The sequence below is a fragment of the Kogia breviceps genome, chromosome 18, assembly GCF_026419965.1.
Source record: "Kogia breviceps isolate mKogBre1 chromosome 18, mKogBre1 haplotype 1, whole genome shotgun sequence".
Lineage (NCBI taxonomy): Eukaryota > Metazoa > Chordata > Mammalia > Artiodactyla > Physeteridae > Kogia > Kogia breviceps.
Genome location: NC_081327.1, coordinates 40,093,877 through 40,110,747, shown reverse-complemented (window position 1 = coordinate 40,110,747; position 16,871 = coordinate 40,093,877). Strand labels below are relative to the sequence as shown.

The 16,871-nt window shown below is 53.1% G+C and overlaps 1 protein-coding gene across 4 annotated transcripts in view; it reads left to right on the top strand.

Annotated features, from left to right (window-relative positions):
• Positions 1–16,091, top strand: part of RANBP10 (RAN binding protein 10) — a 56,822-nt gene extending 40,731 nt beyond the window's left edge. For 2 of the 4 annotated variants that reach the window (XM_059044887.2, XM_067018340.1), the window contains 10 exons: positions 6,378–6,400; positions 8,256–8,440; positions 10,822–10,934; positions 12,396–12,504; positions 12,605–12,753; positions 12,946–13,150; positions 13,892–14,013; positions 14,529–14,674; positions 14,994–15,105; positions 15,545–16,091. In XM_059044887.2, coding sequence (XP_058900870.1) covers positions 6,378–6,400; positions 8,256–8,440; positions 10,822–10,934; positions 12,396–12,504; positions 12,605–12,753; positions 12,946–13,150; positions 13,892–14,013; positions 14,529–14,674; positions 14,994–15,105; positions 15,545–15,675 — 1,295 coding nt within the window. In that variant the 3' untranslated portion in view covers positions 15,676–16,091. The remainder of the gene's footprint in view (positions 1–6,377; positions 6,401–8,255; positions 8,441–10,821; positions 10,935–12,395; positions 12,505–12,604; positions 12,754–12,945; positions 13,151–13,891; positions 14,014–14,528; positions 14,675–14,993; positions 15,106–15,544) is intronic. The other 2 variants (XM_067018341.1, XM_067018339.1) reach the window with 2 other exon arrangements.
• The last annotated feature ends 780 nt before the right edge of the window (positions 16,092–16,871 follow it).

The following is a 16,871-nucleotide window of genomic DNA, read 5'->3' as shown; positions in this document are numbered from 1 at the left end:
GAACGGAGGGTATAGAAGTGGTCCCTTTGTTAATCCATCCATTCAGCAGCATTTATCGAGCCTGGGTCAGTGCTGAGAGAGCAGCAATGTCATGGTCATGCTCCTGGCCTGTGTGACACTCGTTGGAGCGAGGTTTAGGGTCATTGAGAAGTTTGAGGGGCCCTAGTACATACTTGACAGTGGTAGTGATTTGTATGCCTGTCGCCTGGGCCCGGACTTTCTCTGGCCCTTCTGCAGGGCACTGGTTGCTATGGAGCAACAGTGAGGGCTGCTCTAGTACAAGAGGTAAACAGGCTGGAGTCAGATGGGGTCAGGTCTCTTCTGGCCTGTTTGTGGTTAATAGACAGCAACCTGGACAGAGTTATATTGAAAAAGTCCCTTTGGTTAAACTGAAAAGGAGGGACTGATTGGAGTAAGGGCTGAGGAAGAGGCAGGTGGCATGAGCCGTGGCCATGGTGATGGGTGCAGGCAGTGGAGAACAGGCCTGCAAAGGCCTAGGGGTGCTGGAGCGGGGCTAAGTGATAGATGGGGTGCACTGGAAAGAAGGGAGCATGGTAAAGTGGCTAGATTAGTGGTGCTGTCAACTAGGATCAGAAACCCAGGAGAAGCAGCAGTCCTTGGAAGGTCTTGAGAACTCTGGATGATACCTTGAAGAGTAGTCCTGTACACATATAGGAATTTAGGATTAGAAACTAAGAGAGGAACTTTGGCTATTCTGACACCTTGCCCTAGTAGGGCTGACTGCTATTTGGCCCTCGAGTGAGTGGAACCCATGGCCAAAGTGGCCCTGAGGTGGTACCTAACTGCTGGGCCTGCCTTCCTCGGTTTGCAGAGGTCTCTAATCTGGCAGAAGCCTACCAGCCAGGTTGACCACAGGCCTTGCCAGGGAAGGGAGTTGGGCATTTTACTTTGAACCCAACTTGTAGGAGGCTCACTTCCCCTGGTTTGTGGGGCAGTCAAAAGGTGGCTGCCACTCCCCACATCCCTCTGTGGCTTCTCCAGGAGATGAGCCCGGGCAAAATCAGGGGACCTGGGTGGAAATGGGGTTTACTTGTGACTGGGGCTGAGCGAGCAGGAGCCAGCATTCCTCAACAGGGCAGTCAGATGCCACAGCCTAGAATGGGCAGCCAAGAGCATAGCACAGACGATGCAGAGCTGACCCAGGTGCACATCTGGAAAAACTCTCCCCTGAAATCCATGGCCACCTAGCTCCAGTTGCCGGTATCCAGCCTGTGAGGAGCTAGCTGCTGGAGGGCAAGGCCAAGGTCTCAAGATGACTCCTCATTCACCACTCTGTTCTCTGACTCCAGCTATTTCCTGCCTCTTGGCTTTTCTGCTGTCAGAGTCCCAGGGGCCACTGTTACGGGTTATCAGTCCTTACCCAAGCCCTGTTTCACTTGCCCCTCCGAGCCAGCCCAGTTCTGCCCATCTGCTCTGAATACCTGCCCTCCTTACATCTCTTCAGCTTGTCCACACTTTGCTCAAGAGCATGGCACCTGCTATGGGACATAAGATTTGGGGCATACCTGCTGTCCCTTCTGTGCCTGCAACTCCCTCCTCTGAGCCCTAAGCTCTTTGTCAGTCAGATCCCTAGGTCCCTAAGGAGCTCATGGCCACCTTAATGTCACCCCAGACCCTCACACTGTTTTTATTTTATTTGTTTATTTATTTAGGCTGCGTTGGGTCTTCGTTGCTGCACGCGGGCTTTCTCTAGTTGTGGCAAGCAGGGGCTACTCTTTCTTGCGGTGTGCAGGCTTCTCATTGCGGTGGCTGCTCTTGCTGCAGAGCATGGACTCTAGGCGCATGGGCTTCAGTAGTTGTGGGACGTGAGCTCAGTAGTTGTAGCTCGCGTGCTCTCAAACTCAGGCTCAGTAGCTGTGGTGCACGGGCTTAGTTGCTCCGCGGCATGTGGGATCTTCCCGGACCAGGGCTTGAATCCATGTCCGCTACATTGGCAGGCAGACTCTTAACCACTGCGCCACCGGGGAAACCCCCTCACACTGTATTTAAAAACTCATCTCCCAGGACTTCCCCAGGCATTCCAGTGGTTAAGACTCTGCACTTTCCACTGCAGGGGGCACGGGTTTGATACCCGGTTGGGGAACTAAGATCCCACATGCCGTGCGGCGCGACCAAAAAAAATAGAAAAATAAAAAATAAAAACTCCTCTCCCTAGTACATGTTTTTTTTTGTTTTGGTTTTTTAAATTTATTTATTTATTTATTTTTGGCTGCGTTGGGTCTTCGTTGCTGCGAGCGGGCTTTCCTCTAGTTGCAGTGAGCGGGGGCTACTCTTCATTGTGGTGCGCGGGCTTCTCATCGCAATGGCTTCTCTTATTGTGGAGCACAGGCTCTAGGCACGCAGGCTCAGCAGTTGTGGTACACAGGCTTAGTTGCTCTGCATGTGGGATCTTCCCGGACCAGGGCTCAAACCCATGTCCCTTGCATTGGCAGGCAGATTCTTAACCACTGCACCACCTGGGAAGTCCCGCTTAGTACATGTTTATATAGACCCCATGGAAGACCTCACACATCTTGTAATAAAACTTCCTTTAGGCCTATGTTTATTTTTCAAGCCTGTCACGATCTTCTTTGGTCTTGCTTTTTTCTATCTCGAATATTTGGTATCCTCTTCAGCACTGTATTAACCTAAATTTTGATAAACATGTTTATTTGTGTTTTCATCAAGATATTGATAAAAATATTGGAAGAGGACAAGGCTGGATTTGAGCCCTTCAGCCTACAGTGTGTCCAGGTAGACACCAGCCATTTAAGAATCACTTCATTATGTTAATTGAATCTTGTGTTTTCCTGTCTTTTCTACAAGGATACTACTGAGACCTTATGAAAAAATGGATATGACCTGTCCTCTGCATTTTCTTTTTTTTTTTTTTTCTTTTGTGGTATGCGGGCCTCTCACTGCTGTGGCCTCTCCCGTTGCGGAGCACAGGCTCCGGACACGCAGGCTCAGCGGCCATGGCTCACGGGCCTAGCCGCTCCGCGGCATGTGGGATCTTCCCGGACCGGGGCACGAACCCGTGTCCCCTGCATCGGCAGGCAGACTCTCAACCACTGAGCCACCAGGGAAGCCCTGCATTTTCTAGATCACGAAATTTGATGGAAAGTCAATGAAAGTGATAGGCTACTTGGTGAATCATCTAATGACCTTGTTTCCTTTTCACAAGCCAGCTTATCAATATAATGCACTTCAGAATCTCACGCAGGATCAGTGAGCCAATCATTGCTCTCTAACCTCAGAACATTTCTCTCTTTAGAGAAGCAGAATGATGTTTCCTGCCTCTGTCCGCCCTGCTCCTTTTATTTGCTCCATTGTCCTCTGTCACAGCACTCACTCTATGTGTCGTTGGTCAGTTGTCTGTGTAATTACTAGTTGCACACCATCTCTCTTGCTGGAGTTTGCAGCACTTTTAGGGCCAGGCTTACAGCTGGCTCCCTATTGCCTGTCATAGGGCCTAGCTCCTGGGAGGTCTCAGCAAATACTTGATGGGAGAACAAATGAACACTGAGTGAATGGAGACTGGAGATTGACGTCTCACCCACAAGTGGTCCATGAGCTTTCAGAGTGATTTTTTTTTGTGGCTGCATTGCATAGCATGTGGGATCTTGGCTTTCCCACCATGAATCGAACCCACACCCCCTGCAGTGGAAGTGTGGATTCTTTTTCTTTTTTAAAAAATAAATAAATAAATTTATTTATTTATTTTTGGCTGCGTTGGGTCCTCGTTGCTGTGTGCGGGACCTCTCTAGCTGTGGCAAGCAGGGGCCACTCTTCACTGTGGTGCGTGGGCCTCATTGCGGTGGCCTCCCCCGTTGCAGAGCATGAGCTCTGTGGCGCCTGGGCTTAGTTGTTCCACGGCACGTGGGATCCTCCCAGACCAGGGCTCAAACCCGTGTCTCCTGAATTGGCAGGCGGACTCTTAACCACTCTGCCACCAGGGAATCCCTGAAGCATGGATTCTTAACCACTGAACCCCCAGGGAAGTCCCCAGAGTAATTTTTATACAGGCTCTTTATACCCTCAGCGCCTCAGTGACCCCTGAGCTGTGTCTTTTTGGCTCAGGGTACTTCTTAGCAGCAGGTTTGAATGTCATATTTGCATCCTGGATCTTTGCCTGGACCTTCTCAGATCTTCCCATGGGCCATCTCAGATCTTGCCATCACAGTGTCTTTGTGGAGGCTCCCAGAGACCTACAGGGAGCAGTGTTGCCCTTGTTCAGTGCAGTAGGGGGTGGAGTAGCCTCTTTCCTCATCCTCCTGGAAGCACCTCAAGGCCTTTTCCTTCCTGAGTGCCATTGTGAGTAGAGCTAGGCAAGCCCGGGTAGCTCATCCCCTGGGCAGAAATGTGGCAGTTGTCTCACCCTGTGGCGCAACTCTGGCCAACTTGTACCTAGACCTCACGGTTTATGAAGCAGCTTTCATAGCGAATCTGTTTTTCCTTCCTTCTTGAGGTGTTGGGTATATTGTTACCCCCTTTTTTCAGATGGGCTCAGAGAGGTTGGGTAGCTTGCCAGAGGTCACACTGCAGATAATTGATGGAGCCTGGACTCCGCTTTCTTCCAGGGTTCTGTGGGCCTCTTCATGAGCCTGGGAGTACAGCAGCAGTAGCCTGGCCACACTGAGATTTATGGGGGCAGCTCCCATGCAGACCTGGTGGGTGGACATGGAGGGGCTTCCAGATTCCATCCTGCTAGTTCTGTGACTGCTGACTCTGCATGTGGGGCTCAGGAGTGGCCTCAGGCAGGAAGGTCATGGGTTTATGAACTTCTTTCACTGAGGAGCAAAATAGCCCAGTAAAGAATGTAAACAGTCTCTCTGTGCCTTGGTTTTTTAATATGTAAACTAGTGTCAGAGACAGTATACACCTTCCAGGGTTGTTCTGAGGATTAAATGGTTCCTTGTAAGACATGATTCCAGTGCCCAGCACAGAGGAAGAACATGGGATGCTCACTTGGCTGCTATCAGGATTCTGGCCCCAGGTTTACTGGGAGACCTATCATCAGACCCTCACCTGTTTTTCACTCTTGCTGGGTTTCAGTTTCTTTTTGGGGTGGAGTTGAGGGAGCAGACAGGGACCTTTAAGTAGTCAGTGGTTTGAAAACCTCTCAGGCCAAAAGCTTAGCAGCTTCTAGAAGATATAAGAATTTTTAAAAATGGGAAGGCTATGAGCCCTTTGGAGAGTGTCCTTGGGCCTTGAGTCATATCTCAATCTGCAAACTATGAATGCTCTGGCAGTTATGCTGAGGCCCCTCTCCTGCTCAGGGCTGTTCCTATATTTAGGGTCCCTATCCCCTCTACCCTCACTTCTGATTCAGGACTAAGGCCCCTAGAAACAGCCTCTTCTCTTGGCAGGAGGGTTCAGAGGGTACATAGGCCACTGTTAACTTGGGCTTTGTCAACTCGGAATCTCTGGGGATTCTGGGCAAGTATGGGCTGACGACGGGCAGCTGCCGCCCTCTCTGTCTCCACTGCTCCGTCAGCTTAGAGGTGATGTTGGAGCATCAGACTAGGAATGAGTCCAGTCCCACTAGTTTCTGCTGGTTTTATGACTGCTGGCAAATCATTTAACCTCTTAGGCTTACTTTCCACATCTGTAAAATGGGGATAAGAAAGCCTGCTACCCATAGTTGGTATGAGGATCAGATGAGGTAATGGATGGAAAAGGGCCTGGCATACACAGGAGGTCTCCATAAATACATGTTGGATCAAGAGAACAATCAGGCCTAGAGAGGCCTCAAGGTAGATCGTTTGGGTTTAGTCCTTCCTAGCAGGTTTTCCCTAAGAGGGTAGAAATGCTGAGGACAAATATCCAAATATCTGACTTCACTTCTGGCCAAGCGACTCAGCAAAGGGAGGGCCAGGGTGTAAACCTACCAGGCGGGACTTCCCTGGTAACGCAGTGGTTAAGAATCTGCAATGCAGGGGACATGGGTTTGAGCCCTGATCCAGGAAGATGCCACATGCTGTGGTGCAATTAAGCCCGTGTGCCACAACTACTGAAGCCCGCATGCCTAGAGCTCGCGCTCCACATCAAGAGAAGCCACCACAATGAGAAGCCTACGCACCGCAACAAAGAGTAGCCCCCGCTTGCCGCAACTAGAGAAAGCCCACGCGCACAGCAACAAAGACCCAAAGCAGCCAAAAATAAATAAACTTATTAAAAATATAAATAAAATAAAGTAAAATAAAAAATAAACCTACCAAGCCCTGGCTAGTGCTTGTCCTTCACCGTAGGCGAGGTGTGATGACCAGCGCCCCCCCCCCCCCCGCCCCACCGCCAGCCATTGTGACGGACCCTTGCAGGGCCCACAGAAGCATGGGAAACCAGGTGGCCTGATGACTGTTCCTTTCCCTCCACAGGTATAGCCTTCACAGACCTCCCGGTAAGTACTACTATTGGGTCTCCTGCTCTGGCCCCGGGGGCCGACTGGGAAAGGGCATGGTGTTACCTGCAAGTGCAGGGTGTGAAGTCCTGCCCTTTCCCCAGCCAGGGATGTGTGCTGTGTCGTCAGCTTGAAGGTACCAGTAGGCGGTACCTGCCAGCCTTCTTCTCTCTCCAGCAGCAAGGCCTGGTCTTCCTCCATGACTCTTAGCAGGTGACAGAGATTTGTGGCATTTCCAAAGGCAGCTAGGAGGTAGGGGACGGTGTGGGCGGAGATGAGGTAGCTCCTTGGCTCAGCTGGTCTGAACCAGTTCTGTGTGGCTTATAGCCAGTGGAGCTGTGTGCAGAGTATAGAAAATTGTTCGTATAGAAACTTGTTCTTGACCTGTTAGGGAGCCAGGTCCCTGTGCGTACTCATCAAAGATCCCTGAGGAAAGCCAGTGCCCAAGGGGACTGAACCTGCTACTGTGCAGGGTACTCCTGGGCCAGAGAGGTGAGATTTATAGGGTTTTCTCCTCTTAGAAAAGGGTGAGGTTTCCTGCTGGCTTAGTTCAGGACTCATCCCACCTCCTGCACTCCAGTCCTTTGTCATGAGTCATCACAGGCCTTGTCACATGCAGGGCCTCCGCCCAGAATGCTGGGAGCCTGGCCTGGCTCTGTGTGCCCTGGCTGGGGTCTGGAAAGAGGAAAGGTTTGCTGGCTCTGGGGGCTGCTTAGGGATCCTGTGCTCCCCTGTGATGCTCTAGGAATAGGAAATGCCCCTGTGATCTGAGGGGCCTTCTGAAGCCCAGACTGCAACACGCAGGATCCTGTTAGAACCTCTGTCTATGTATCAAAATCCTTCCCTGCAACCTGGAGTCCCCACAGAGGGGCTGTGGTCCTAAGCAAAGAAAGAGAACAGACACAGGAGGAGAATTCTGACCCTGAGTGGGGAAGAGTCTAGTGGTGGGGGTATGACATAAAACACCCAGATGTGGATGTGATGGCACTCTGTGCCAAGTGCTAGAAAGGCTGAACCCAGTGTGCAGTACCAGCACGTGGTAGTCAGGAATGATACATGGTCTGAGGATGGAAGGTGGAAGAGAAGACTGGGGACCCGGGGCCAATGAGGAGGAGGCTGGTGAGACATTGGGCTGTAGCAGTGGGAGCCATAGGAGGCCTGGAGTGAGGGAGCGACCTGGCAAAAGCTGGTCAAGGCAGGGGATTGATGGGAAGCAGGGAGCCCCACACCCAGAGGGACATGCCCAAACCTCACTGGCCAGAAGATCCTCCTCTTAATGAGCCTCAGACAGGAAGGGCAGCAGCCTTTCTTTACCCTTTTCCAGTGTCAGGGGGTCCATACCACCTAACCCCCTTGGCCATTTGGCTATACTCTCCTCTTCCTCCCCTCCTTTCCTCTCTCCCCACATCCCTTCCTGCCCCCTTATATACCCCCCCTTTTTTGTGGCAAAGGGATCCTTGGTCCTGGATCTTTCTGAAAGGAGCCATCCTCCACCCCTGCAGCAGATCTTCACGGGCCCAGCCTGCCTCTCTCTGCCCTGGCTGAGTCCCGAAGTGGGGCCTTGGGCTTTGGGAACACTACAGCCTCTGATGCAGGTCAAGAGACTCCATGCTGAGCCTCGCTTACTTTTCTTTTGCCTTCTCCCCTCAAACTTTGGGGAATAGTATCTCTGCTAGGGAGGTGGGCAGAATGTGGCTTAGCCCTGCCTCCCCCAGCCATGCTGCAATTCTCTCAAAGCCAAAGCAATGGCCTGCGGGAGCCAGTGCCTTCCCCTCTGTGCTGGAAGTGAGATGAGGCAAGGCCCTGCTGCCCCATTGCCCTCAGGGCCCAACTGACATTTCATTCTCCTCCTCAGGCCAACCTCTACCCCACCGTAGGCCTGCAGACACCTGGGGAGATTGTGGACGCCAACTTTGGGCAGCAACCCTTCCTGTTTGACATTGAGGACTACATGCGGGAGTGGCGTGCCAAGGTCCAGGGCACTGTCCACTGCTTCCCCATCAGTGCCCGGCTTGGCGAGTGGCAGGCGGTGCTGCAGAAGTGAGTGCCCCGCTCCCGCCCTTACCCAGCCCTGCCCCATCCCAGGGGCCTCACTCTCCTGTAGGCCCCTGTACTGCTACAAGCTGCTCTTGTGAACCTTAGTGGGTAGCGTTCCTTCTGGAAAGCACTCCCAGGATGACTCTGCCTGCTGCTCTCCTGCTCCTCTCTTAGTTCAGTTCTCCAGAGCTGCTCCTAGTTAAACCTTTGCCCCCTCAGCTAGATCGGAAGGCCCTTATGTAATATCACCAGCAGGGCTGTTTTCCTTCCCCAGGTCATTTTGCAGAGGATGTGCTAGTACGCCCTGTGGTATCTTCCTCTGTGTACTTTTCTCTTCCATCATAGGGAGTGTCTATCATGCCATGACTCTGGCCCAAGGTCACCTCTAAGGGTCAGATCCAGCTAAGTCCCTTGCATCTGTGGCAGTGGTGGTGTGAAGAAGGTCCTCCCTAGGACCTAGCTGGCTCTTGGCTGATTAATTCCCAGCCTCTCCTGGGAGACAGTCTTGTTGAGAATCCCAAGGGAGGCCAGATATGGTTCTCTCTTCCACTTGACAGCTGCAGGCCTGAGTGAGGCAGTGACCTGTACCCACTCTGCCAGGAGGTGGGTTAGTTTGTTAGATTGGCTCCCAGGGGTGGGCAGAAAAGGACTGGGCTTCTGCTAGCTCTGGTCATTGCCCTGCAGACACCGGGGTACCAGAGTCCAGCGGGTGGGGGTGGGGTGCACACTGGGTTCTTTGTGTAACCGTCCGTTCTTTAGGGATTGATATTGAGGCAGGCTCCACGGGAGGGCTGAGGCAGGGATCTCAGGAATAGCAGCGCTGCTACATCTTGTCCCCACAGCCCCCAGAACTTAGAAGAAGCCCTTCCTTGGAGGGCCAGCATGGTGCCAGTCCCCATAGCAGGCTTGCTGGGACAGGCAAGGGGAGAGGTGGAGCTGCCCCAGCCGTGTGGGGGGAGGGACTAATACTCTCAGTTGACAGGGCCTGGGCTCAGCACGTGGGTGTATTTGTTTACATGTATGTATCTGTGTGCCTGTGTGTGTTCATATGTAGTATTTGCTGAGACCTGCATATAACTCATATCTGGGATTTCATATAACTTCGCTTTATGGACATTGTTAATGGCTGTATTATCTCGCAGACAAATTTGCCACAAACCCCTTGGCTGGCTTCCCTTGGTGGTAGGTTCAGGTTATTTCCTCTCTCTTGCTTGTGTGGGTCACCCTTTTGTACATAAAGAGTTTTCCATATTTAAGATTATTTTCTGGGTGTCCTTTCAAGAAGTGGAATTACTGAGTCGAAGGGACTGTACATTTTAGTGCCCTCTGACGTGCATATGGGCGCATCCGAACCATGTTTTGTCAAGAATTTTTGCCCTTGTGTTTGTAATAATATAAATATTATAATTCTTATTCATAATTAATGTTATAAATACATAATTTCATAAGAGGTTGTATATATTTTCTTGCTTTGCTAGGCACTTTATATGGATCATCTCATTTACCCCTTAAAACATGAGGGAACACACAGCTGAACTACTGTGCCTTTTACATGACAGCCCTTCAGACATTTGTGTTTGGCAGTTATAATAATGACATTGACATATGCACACACCAGGGTATTCACTTTTGTACACATCAAATATGAGGACTCTACGTGTGCTGCTGCTTAGCCAGCTTTCGGTGTTATTAAATGGTTTCTGGACATCAGGCTTCTCAGGGCCATCTCCCAAAGATTGTGTTCCGGTTGACCATGTTACTGCCTGAAACCTTGGCTCCTTGGGCCCTTAATTTGTTGTGTATCGTGGAGTAACTTGGGTCGTGGGTTAGCTCCCCATCACCGTCTAGAGCCAACACTGCTGAGGGCCAGGTTCACCTGAGCTGGAATGCTTCTGCCGGGCGCGTGGGGCACCTGCAGAGGAGCTCCTGTGTCTGTAGAAGGTACGCACGTGGCATGCATCATCACTGGGCAGCTGCCAGACTGCTTGGCTGGCTGCCCTTCCAGGAAGCCCTCAAAGAGACTCTCGGCAGTCTCTGGGTTTGCTGCAGGTCACAGGAGGCAGCCGCTTCTATAAGGAGATGGTATGTGCCTCTGTATGTACTTTTGTTATCATACTTGCCCGCCTGTGGGCAGCATATCCCAGAGAAACTGCAGCCACTCCTCCAAGCTGTGAGGACAGATGTGGTGACCTGCCCCTCTCCCGCCTGACTGCATGAGCACTGGGGGATGTTTTCATTTTGTTTTAGCCCCTTTATTATTCTGTGGAGGTTGCACCTTTAAGATATGTTTAGGGAAGACCTAACAGGGAGATAGTCTGTCCCATCAGGGGGTTGGTGAGAAATGCAGTTCTTAAGTGTCACCTTGAGCATTTCCTTTTTTCTAGCATGGTCTCATCTTACCTGGTGCATCATGGGTATTGTGCCACGGCCACGGCTTTTGCCCGAATGACTGAAACCCCGATTCAGGAAGAACAAGCATCCATAAAGAACAGACAAAGTAAGGTTGATTCTCCTCTCCCCTCTCCCTCCCTCTCTCACCTGTCCCTAATTCTGCTCTCTGGCTCATGGCAGCCTTGGGTAACCTGTCAGGAGTCTGTTCAGCAAAGGTCCTCACCAGAAGACCAGCCCACAGCCCAGCCCCAGGCCCTTCTTCGGTCCCTCTTTCAAGGCCACACTGTCCAGAAGGACAGTCCAGCAACATGGGAATGTCTCGGTGCAGCCTCCCTAATGCATACTCTGATGGCCTGGCACAGGCTGGGGCCTGGTATGGCTGGATCTTCCTCCATGCTTGTTTCCTTCCTCCTGCATCCTGGATTCCACTCAGCCTCCTGTTCACAGTCTTCTAGAAAGAGTGTGTTTGCATCTTACCAGTTCAGTGCCCTGCCTTTGCCACCATTTACTCAACCTTAGTTGTTCTGCCTGCCCCTGGGCAGAGAGGGGACTGAAGCAGTCAGACAGGGGGAAGGCTGATGCTCCGTGGCCACTGTGGTAGACCTCTCTCTGCTTCCCACCTCTGGTCCTGGGCTTTGCAGACAAACAAAGAAGGAGCCAAAGGAAGGTTTCCTGGTTTCATACTAGCCTGCATACTGCGTTTTGGGGGCTCTTTTGTGGAAGGAGGGTGCTGGGAAAGAGGAAACAGCCCAGAAAGGAGATAGGAAGAGGAGAGGAGAGTGAAGGAGAGTAGGCGTGTGTGGACATGTGTGTCTGTGTGTGCCTGCTTGCGTCACTCTGAGCCTGTCGTCTCTGTGTATGTGCATGTGTCTGTGTCTCCCAGAGAAGCCACGCCCAGCCAGACAGTCGGAAAGGGATCCCAGACTTGGGATCTACCCAGAAGTCGCTCCCAGCAAGACGCACCAGGCCCCAGGGTAAGAGCACGATGCCGACGGCCTGAGAGGTGTCAACGTCAGAGCTGCCAGTGTGAGGAGGATGACCTCCTCTCTCAGCAGGGGGGCGTGCCGCAGCCCCTGAAGACCGCCGAGACATGGGCCCTGGCCCAGAATCCATGAGCTGCCATTGCCAACCCCCTGTGAAACCTGAGGAGAGAAGTCTGTCTGAAGAGGAGCCTCTCAGGCCATGAAGCTGCCCGGGTGCCCATCCCTATATTATGCTCCCACAGCCAGGATCTCTTCCCCCGCCCAGGTCCCTGGCAACCTGTACTCCATAGGAGCAAGCCTCCAAACTCAATCTGCTGCCTCTGGGCTAAGAGCGCCCCCCTCCATTTTCCCCTCTTATTCTTTGAGGACTACCTGACACTCGACAGAAACCAGGATCTATTGTGGGGCTGGATGGCCAGGTTGTTTCTTCAGCCTCTTCTGTGAGCATCTCAGTGGGCGTGCCACTCTGAGCCGGCCCACCTGACTGTCAGCTGGTCCGTGCTTGGGGCTGGCAGTGTGTAGACGTGTGGCTGTGAGGAAGGTCTGCGGCCCCTCGCTCACTGCCGCATTCTTGCTCTCTACAGAGATCCAGAAGCTGGTGCTGGAGGGCCGTGTGGGTGAGGCCATTGAGACCACACAGCGCTTCTACCCAGGGCTGCTGGAGCACAACCCCAACCTGCTCTTCATGCTCAAGTAAGTCTGGGGCACTGTCAGGTCCCCCACAGCCCAGCTGGTGGTGGGCATACACAACCCGGACCAAGCCCAGAGCGTTGCTGCTCTGCTCCTTCTGCAGGTGCCGACAGTTTGTGGAGATGGTGAATGGGACTGACAGTGAGGTCCGCAGCTTGAGCTCCCGAAGCCCCAAGTCCCAGGACAGCTACCCTGGCTCCCCAAGCCTCAGCCCCCGACACGGCCCCACTAGTTCCCACATGCACAACACAGGTCAGCCACTCTCCAGAGGGCTCTGGGAAGAACTGGTGTGGAGAAGCAAGGCCACCCATACACCCTTCCCTGGGTTGGGCTCAGGGCTTGCTGCTGGATTGGGGGAAGGGAAATGGGACCACTGTAGTTATTCCTGGGGCCCTGCTTGATGGCAAGCTGCCCCTCTTCTTGTGACTGTCCCCCGGCTTTTAGGAGCAGATAGTCCCAGCTGCAGCAATGGTGTCGCTTCCACCAAGAGCAAACAGAACCACAGTAAATACCCTCCACCCAGCTCCTCCTCTTCCTCGTCGTCGTCCTCATCTTCCTCATCTCCATCCTCAGTCAATTACTCCGAGTCCAACTCAACAGATTCCACCAAGTCCCAGCCCCACAGCAGTACCAGTAACCAGGAGACCAGGTGCTTGTTCTGCTCTGCTTCTTCCTCCTGCCTTCTCCTCTGCGCCCACTGCAGCCTGTCCTTTGAGCGCCACCCTGCCCTTTACCCCCCACCTCCATCCCAGGTCTGTGCCTGGAATAGTAGCCGCTGACCCACCAGGCCTGGCATTGGCTCCAGCTTCTGGTCCAACTCTTGATTCAGCTGCCACTTTCCTTGGCCCTGTCTTTCTCCAGAGGCGCTGACACTGAGAATGTGATTGCCTCCAAGGTTACCAGGCCTCTTGGAACCCCCAGGGTCTAGACTAAAGGAGCATTTACTGGGCTTAGCTTGTGGTCAGCCAGGTTGGGCAGGCAGGGTTTTTAGGTTGCAGACTGTAGGTGGCTTTCAGTAGCCCTCCAGCATGGTACAGGGCTGACCTGGGTTTGGCTCCCAGAGATGCCTGTCAGGACTTACCTGCCCTGGTCATTGGGGGTCAGGGGGTGTATAGAAGGGGTGTACCAACTCATAGGAGGGCCAGGGTGAGGATGGTCACAGAGGCAGCATGGGGACCAGAGTGGGAGTGAGGTACAAGCTTCTGGGATGGCTGGTGTCACAGTAGGGCCCAAGTATTAGAGCCCGGGAAGCCTGGGAGCTGTCCTTTCATGCCCTTTAGGGACCTCAGTTTACTCATTGCCAACTGCGGCTAAAGCCTAAATGGAGGCCCAGCCAGGCTGTTCCATTCACATCCCCTTTGCTAACTCCTACCTCAACCCTTCTCCACAGCGACAGTGAGATGGAGATGGAGGCAGAACATTACCCCAATGGTGTGCTGGAGAGCGTGTCCACACGCATTGTCAATGGTGCCTGCAAGCATGAGGACCTGCAGACGGATGAGTCCAGCATGGGTAAGGCCGTGCCCCCGCATGGTGCTCCACAGGCGGCATTGCTCAGTCCCGGTGTCCCCTCCCCTCTGTGGGGGTTGGGATGGGCAGGCTTTGGTGGCTGGAGAAACTCTATCCAGATCTGGTCCACTGCCTCCTTAGCCAATCATGAATCGGTGCTTGAGGTGGGAAGGCCTCAGCCTGCTGCCCAGAACAAGTTCCCAGCGTTTGGGGCTGGAAGGAGTTGGTGAGAGCAGACACCTTATGAACACCCTTGGATCTTGCAGAGGGTGGGAAGAGGGCAAGCTTTGAGTCCTGTCTGACTCCTAGACCATGGGCTAGGTGGACTAAGAAGAGCTCAGCTCTGGTTGGTCCACCTGCTCCTCTCAGCCCTCACTTGCCTCTAACAGAAGCTGCACCACCCCACCCTACCCCCAGCCAAGGTCCTTCTTGTCGTGTTCTCTTTGGGGTCCCCACCCTAGTCCTCCCTTTCTCTCTTTATCCCTCCTGATGTGTTCCCTGCTGGGCTCTGGGCGCAGACGATGGGCATCCTCGGCGGCGGCTCTGCGGGGGCAATCAGGCGGCCACAGAAAGGATTATCCTGTTTGGCCGTGAGTTGCAGGCACTGAGTGAGCAGCTGGGCCGGGAATATGGCAAGAATTTGGCCCACACAGAGATGCTGCAGGTACAGAACAAGCCAGGCCCTCATACAGAATGGGCCCCCATGTGGTGGTGGGGCAGGGTGACTGTGGGAGGGCACTCGGGGCAGGCAGCAGCAACAGGACAGAGCGGGCTCTAGTCAAGTCTACAGTGGGGAACAGGACATCCAGGGTACACCCCACCCTCTCTAGGTTCTGGGGAGGACACAGCCCTACCTGACCCTTCAGTCGGTGTATGTTGTGCTCTCCGTGGGCACCACGCAGGGCCTTGTATCCCCCTGGAGCCATGGAGGAGGGGGTGCGTGGTACGTGCCACAATCCTCTCAAGAATGCCCTGTCCTTTAGGATGCCTTTAGCCTGCTTGCGTACTCAGACCCCTGGAGCTGCCCAGTTGGCCAGCAGCTTGACCCCATCCAGAGGGAGCCTGTATGCGCTGCCCTCAACAGCGCCATTTTAGGTAAGTGGATCTAACAAAAACAGAAGCTGGCCTATGAGTACCTAGGTTGGCCTCTTCACCCCTCCCTAGAAATTACTGATGTTTATCCAAATCTGGGCAGTGAGCTCTGCCCAGAGGCTTTCTGGTGACACATGGGACTCTTGGGCTCCCATGGCTGAACCTAAACCCTGACCTCCCTCTGCCCAACTGAGTTGGCTGGCTAGATCATGATGGGCCCTAGACTATGACCCTGGGCCTTGGCTAGCTCATTGCTCTAAAGAAAGCTGAGAGCCACAGGCAGGGCCATGGACTGGTGGCTGGGACACACTCACACAGAGACACATGAGTGCTCTGTTCCAAGAGATTCTGTCCACTCCCCCCACCTTCTGCTCCCAAGGGAACTTTGACCTGGGCTTAGCCCTGAGCAGGGCAGTGACCAGGCCTTGTCTCTTCTCCACAGAGTCTCAGAACCTGCCAAAGCAGCCCCCTCTGATGCTCGCCTTGGGCCAGGCATCTGAATGTCTACGGCTCATGGCCCGAGCGGGCCTGGGATCTTGCTCCTTTGCCAGAGTCGACGACTACTTGCACTAGCTGACCACACTGTCTGGCCCCACCTGGCCCTCCCTCGGCCCCAGGGCTGGAGCAGCCCTGCCCTCCATCGGCACCTGGTGCAGGGACCTGGAAGCCATGGGCAGAGTCCACTCCTCCTGCCTGGCCTCCCCCCTTCCTTTCCTTCCTTCCTTCCCTTCCTTCCTTTCTTTTTCTCCCACCCTCAGTCTCTCTCTCCCCCCTTCACGTGCAGCGGCCTATGACACAGTATTGTCTGGTTACTTCTATTTTGAAAGAAGGGGTTGGTTTGAGGAGAGGTTGGGGTTTTTTAATCTTTTTTTTTCCCCTCCTGACTGAGCCACCAGTATTTATCTCTGGAGAGTTTGTGCTGAGCTGGTTTCTGCTAATTTAGTGGTGAAGCCTATCCAAGTTGGTGATAGCTTATTATTTTCATAAGTAAAAAAAAAAAAAATGAGATTATATATATATATAAATATATATATTAAAAAAAGACACAGTATTTATCGTAGTGTTAGTGGTCCAGCACCTCTTGGGTGAAGCTGTCCAGACACCATATGTTTTTGAGTCCAACTCATTAAAAAAGAATCATCTCTGTCACCTCAGCCAAGTGATTCGTTTATTTTGGGCTTCCCCTTTGTTTAGCCACAGGCCCAGCTGCAGCCTAGGGAAGCCCAGTAGGCTTTGGGGGCCACAGAGTGGGCAGGTCAGGCTAAGCTGGTTTGTAGCATCTGAGAGGTGTGGGTCCCTAGGCCCCTGAGAGCTGAACTGAGCAGAGAACTGCAGGGCCAAGGGTCCAAAGAAGAGGTGAATTGGCCCAGGGCTACACAGCAGAGCAAGGGAGTTAGAGGGTCCTTGGCTAGCACGCTATCTACCATTCTACCCTGCCTCTCACTGCCTGCCTTGCCTCTCTCTCTCTTCCCTTTTTAACATCCTGCCTACCTTTGTTGTTAAGATGGCCAAATAATTCATTTACTCTAAATTGATTGCCTGGAAATTACCTGCCTTTGACCCGAGAGCTGCTGAGTGTCAGGCTGCGGGGAGGAAGTCTCCATACCCAGGACAGAGGCCCTTGAGTACACGGGCTGCCTGCTTCCTGCCTGGATCTTCACCATCTCTCCACAGCTCTGATGGAATTGATGCTTTCTGTTGAAAAGCCAGGACCTTGTGGAGACAGATTTTTGGGCTGCCAGTCGCTGGAGTGGATGGAACCCTTGACC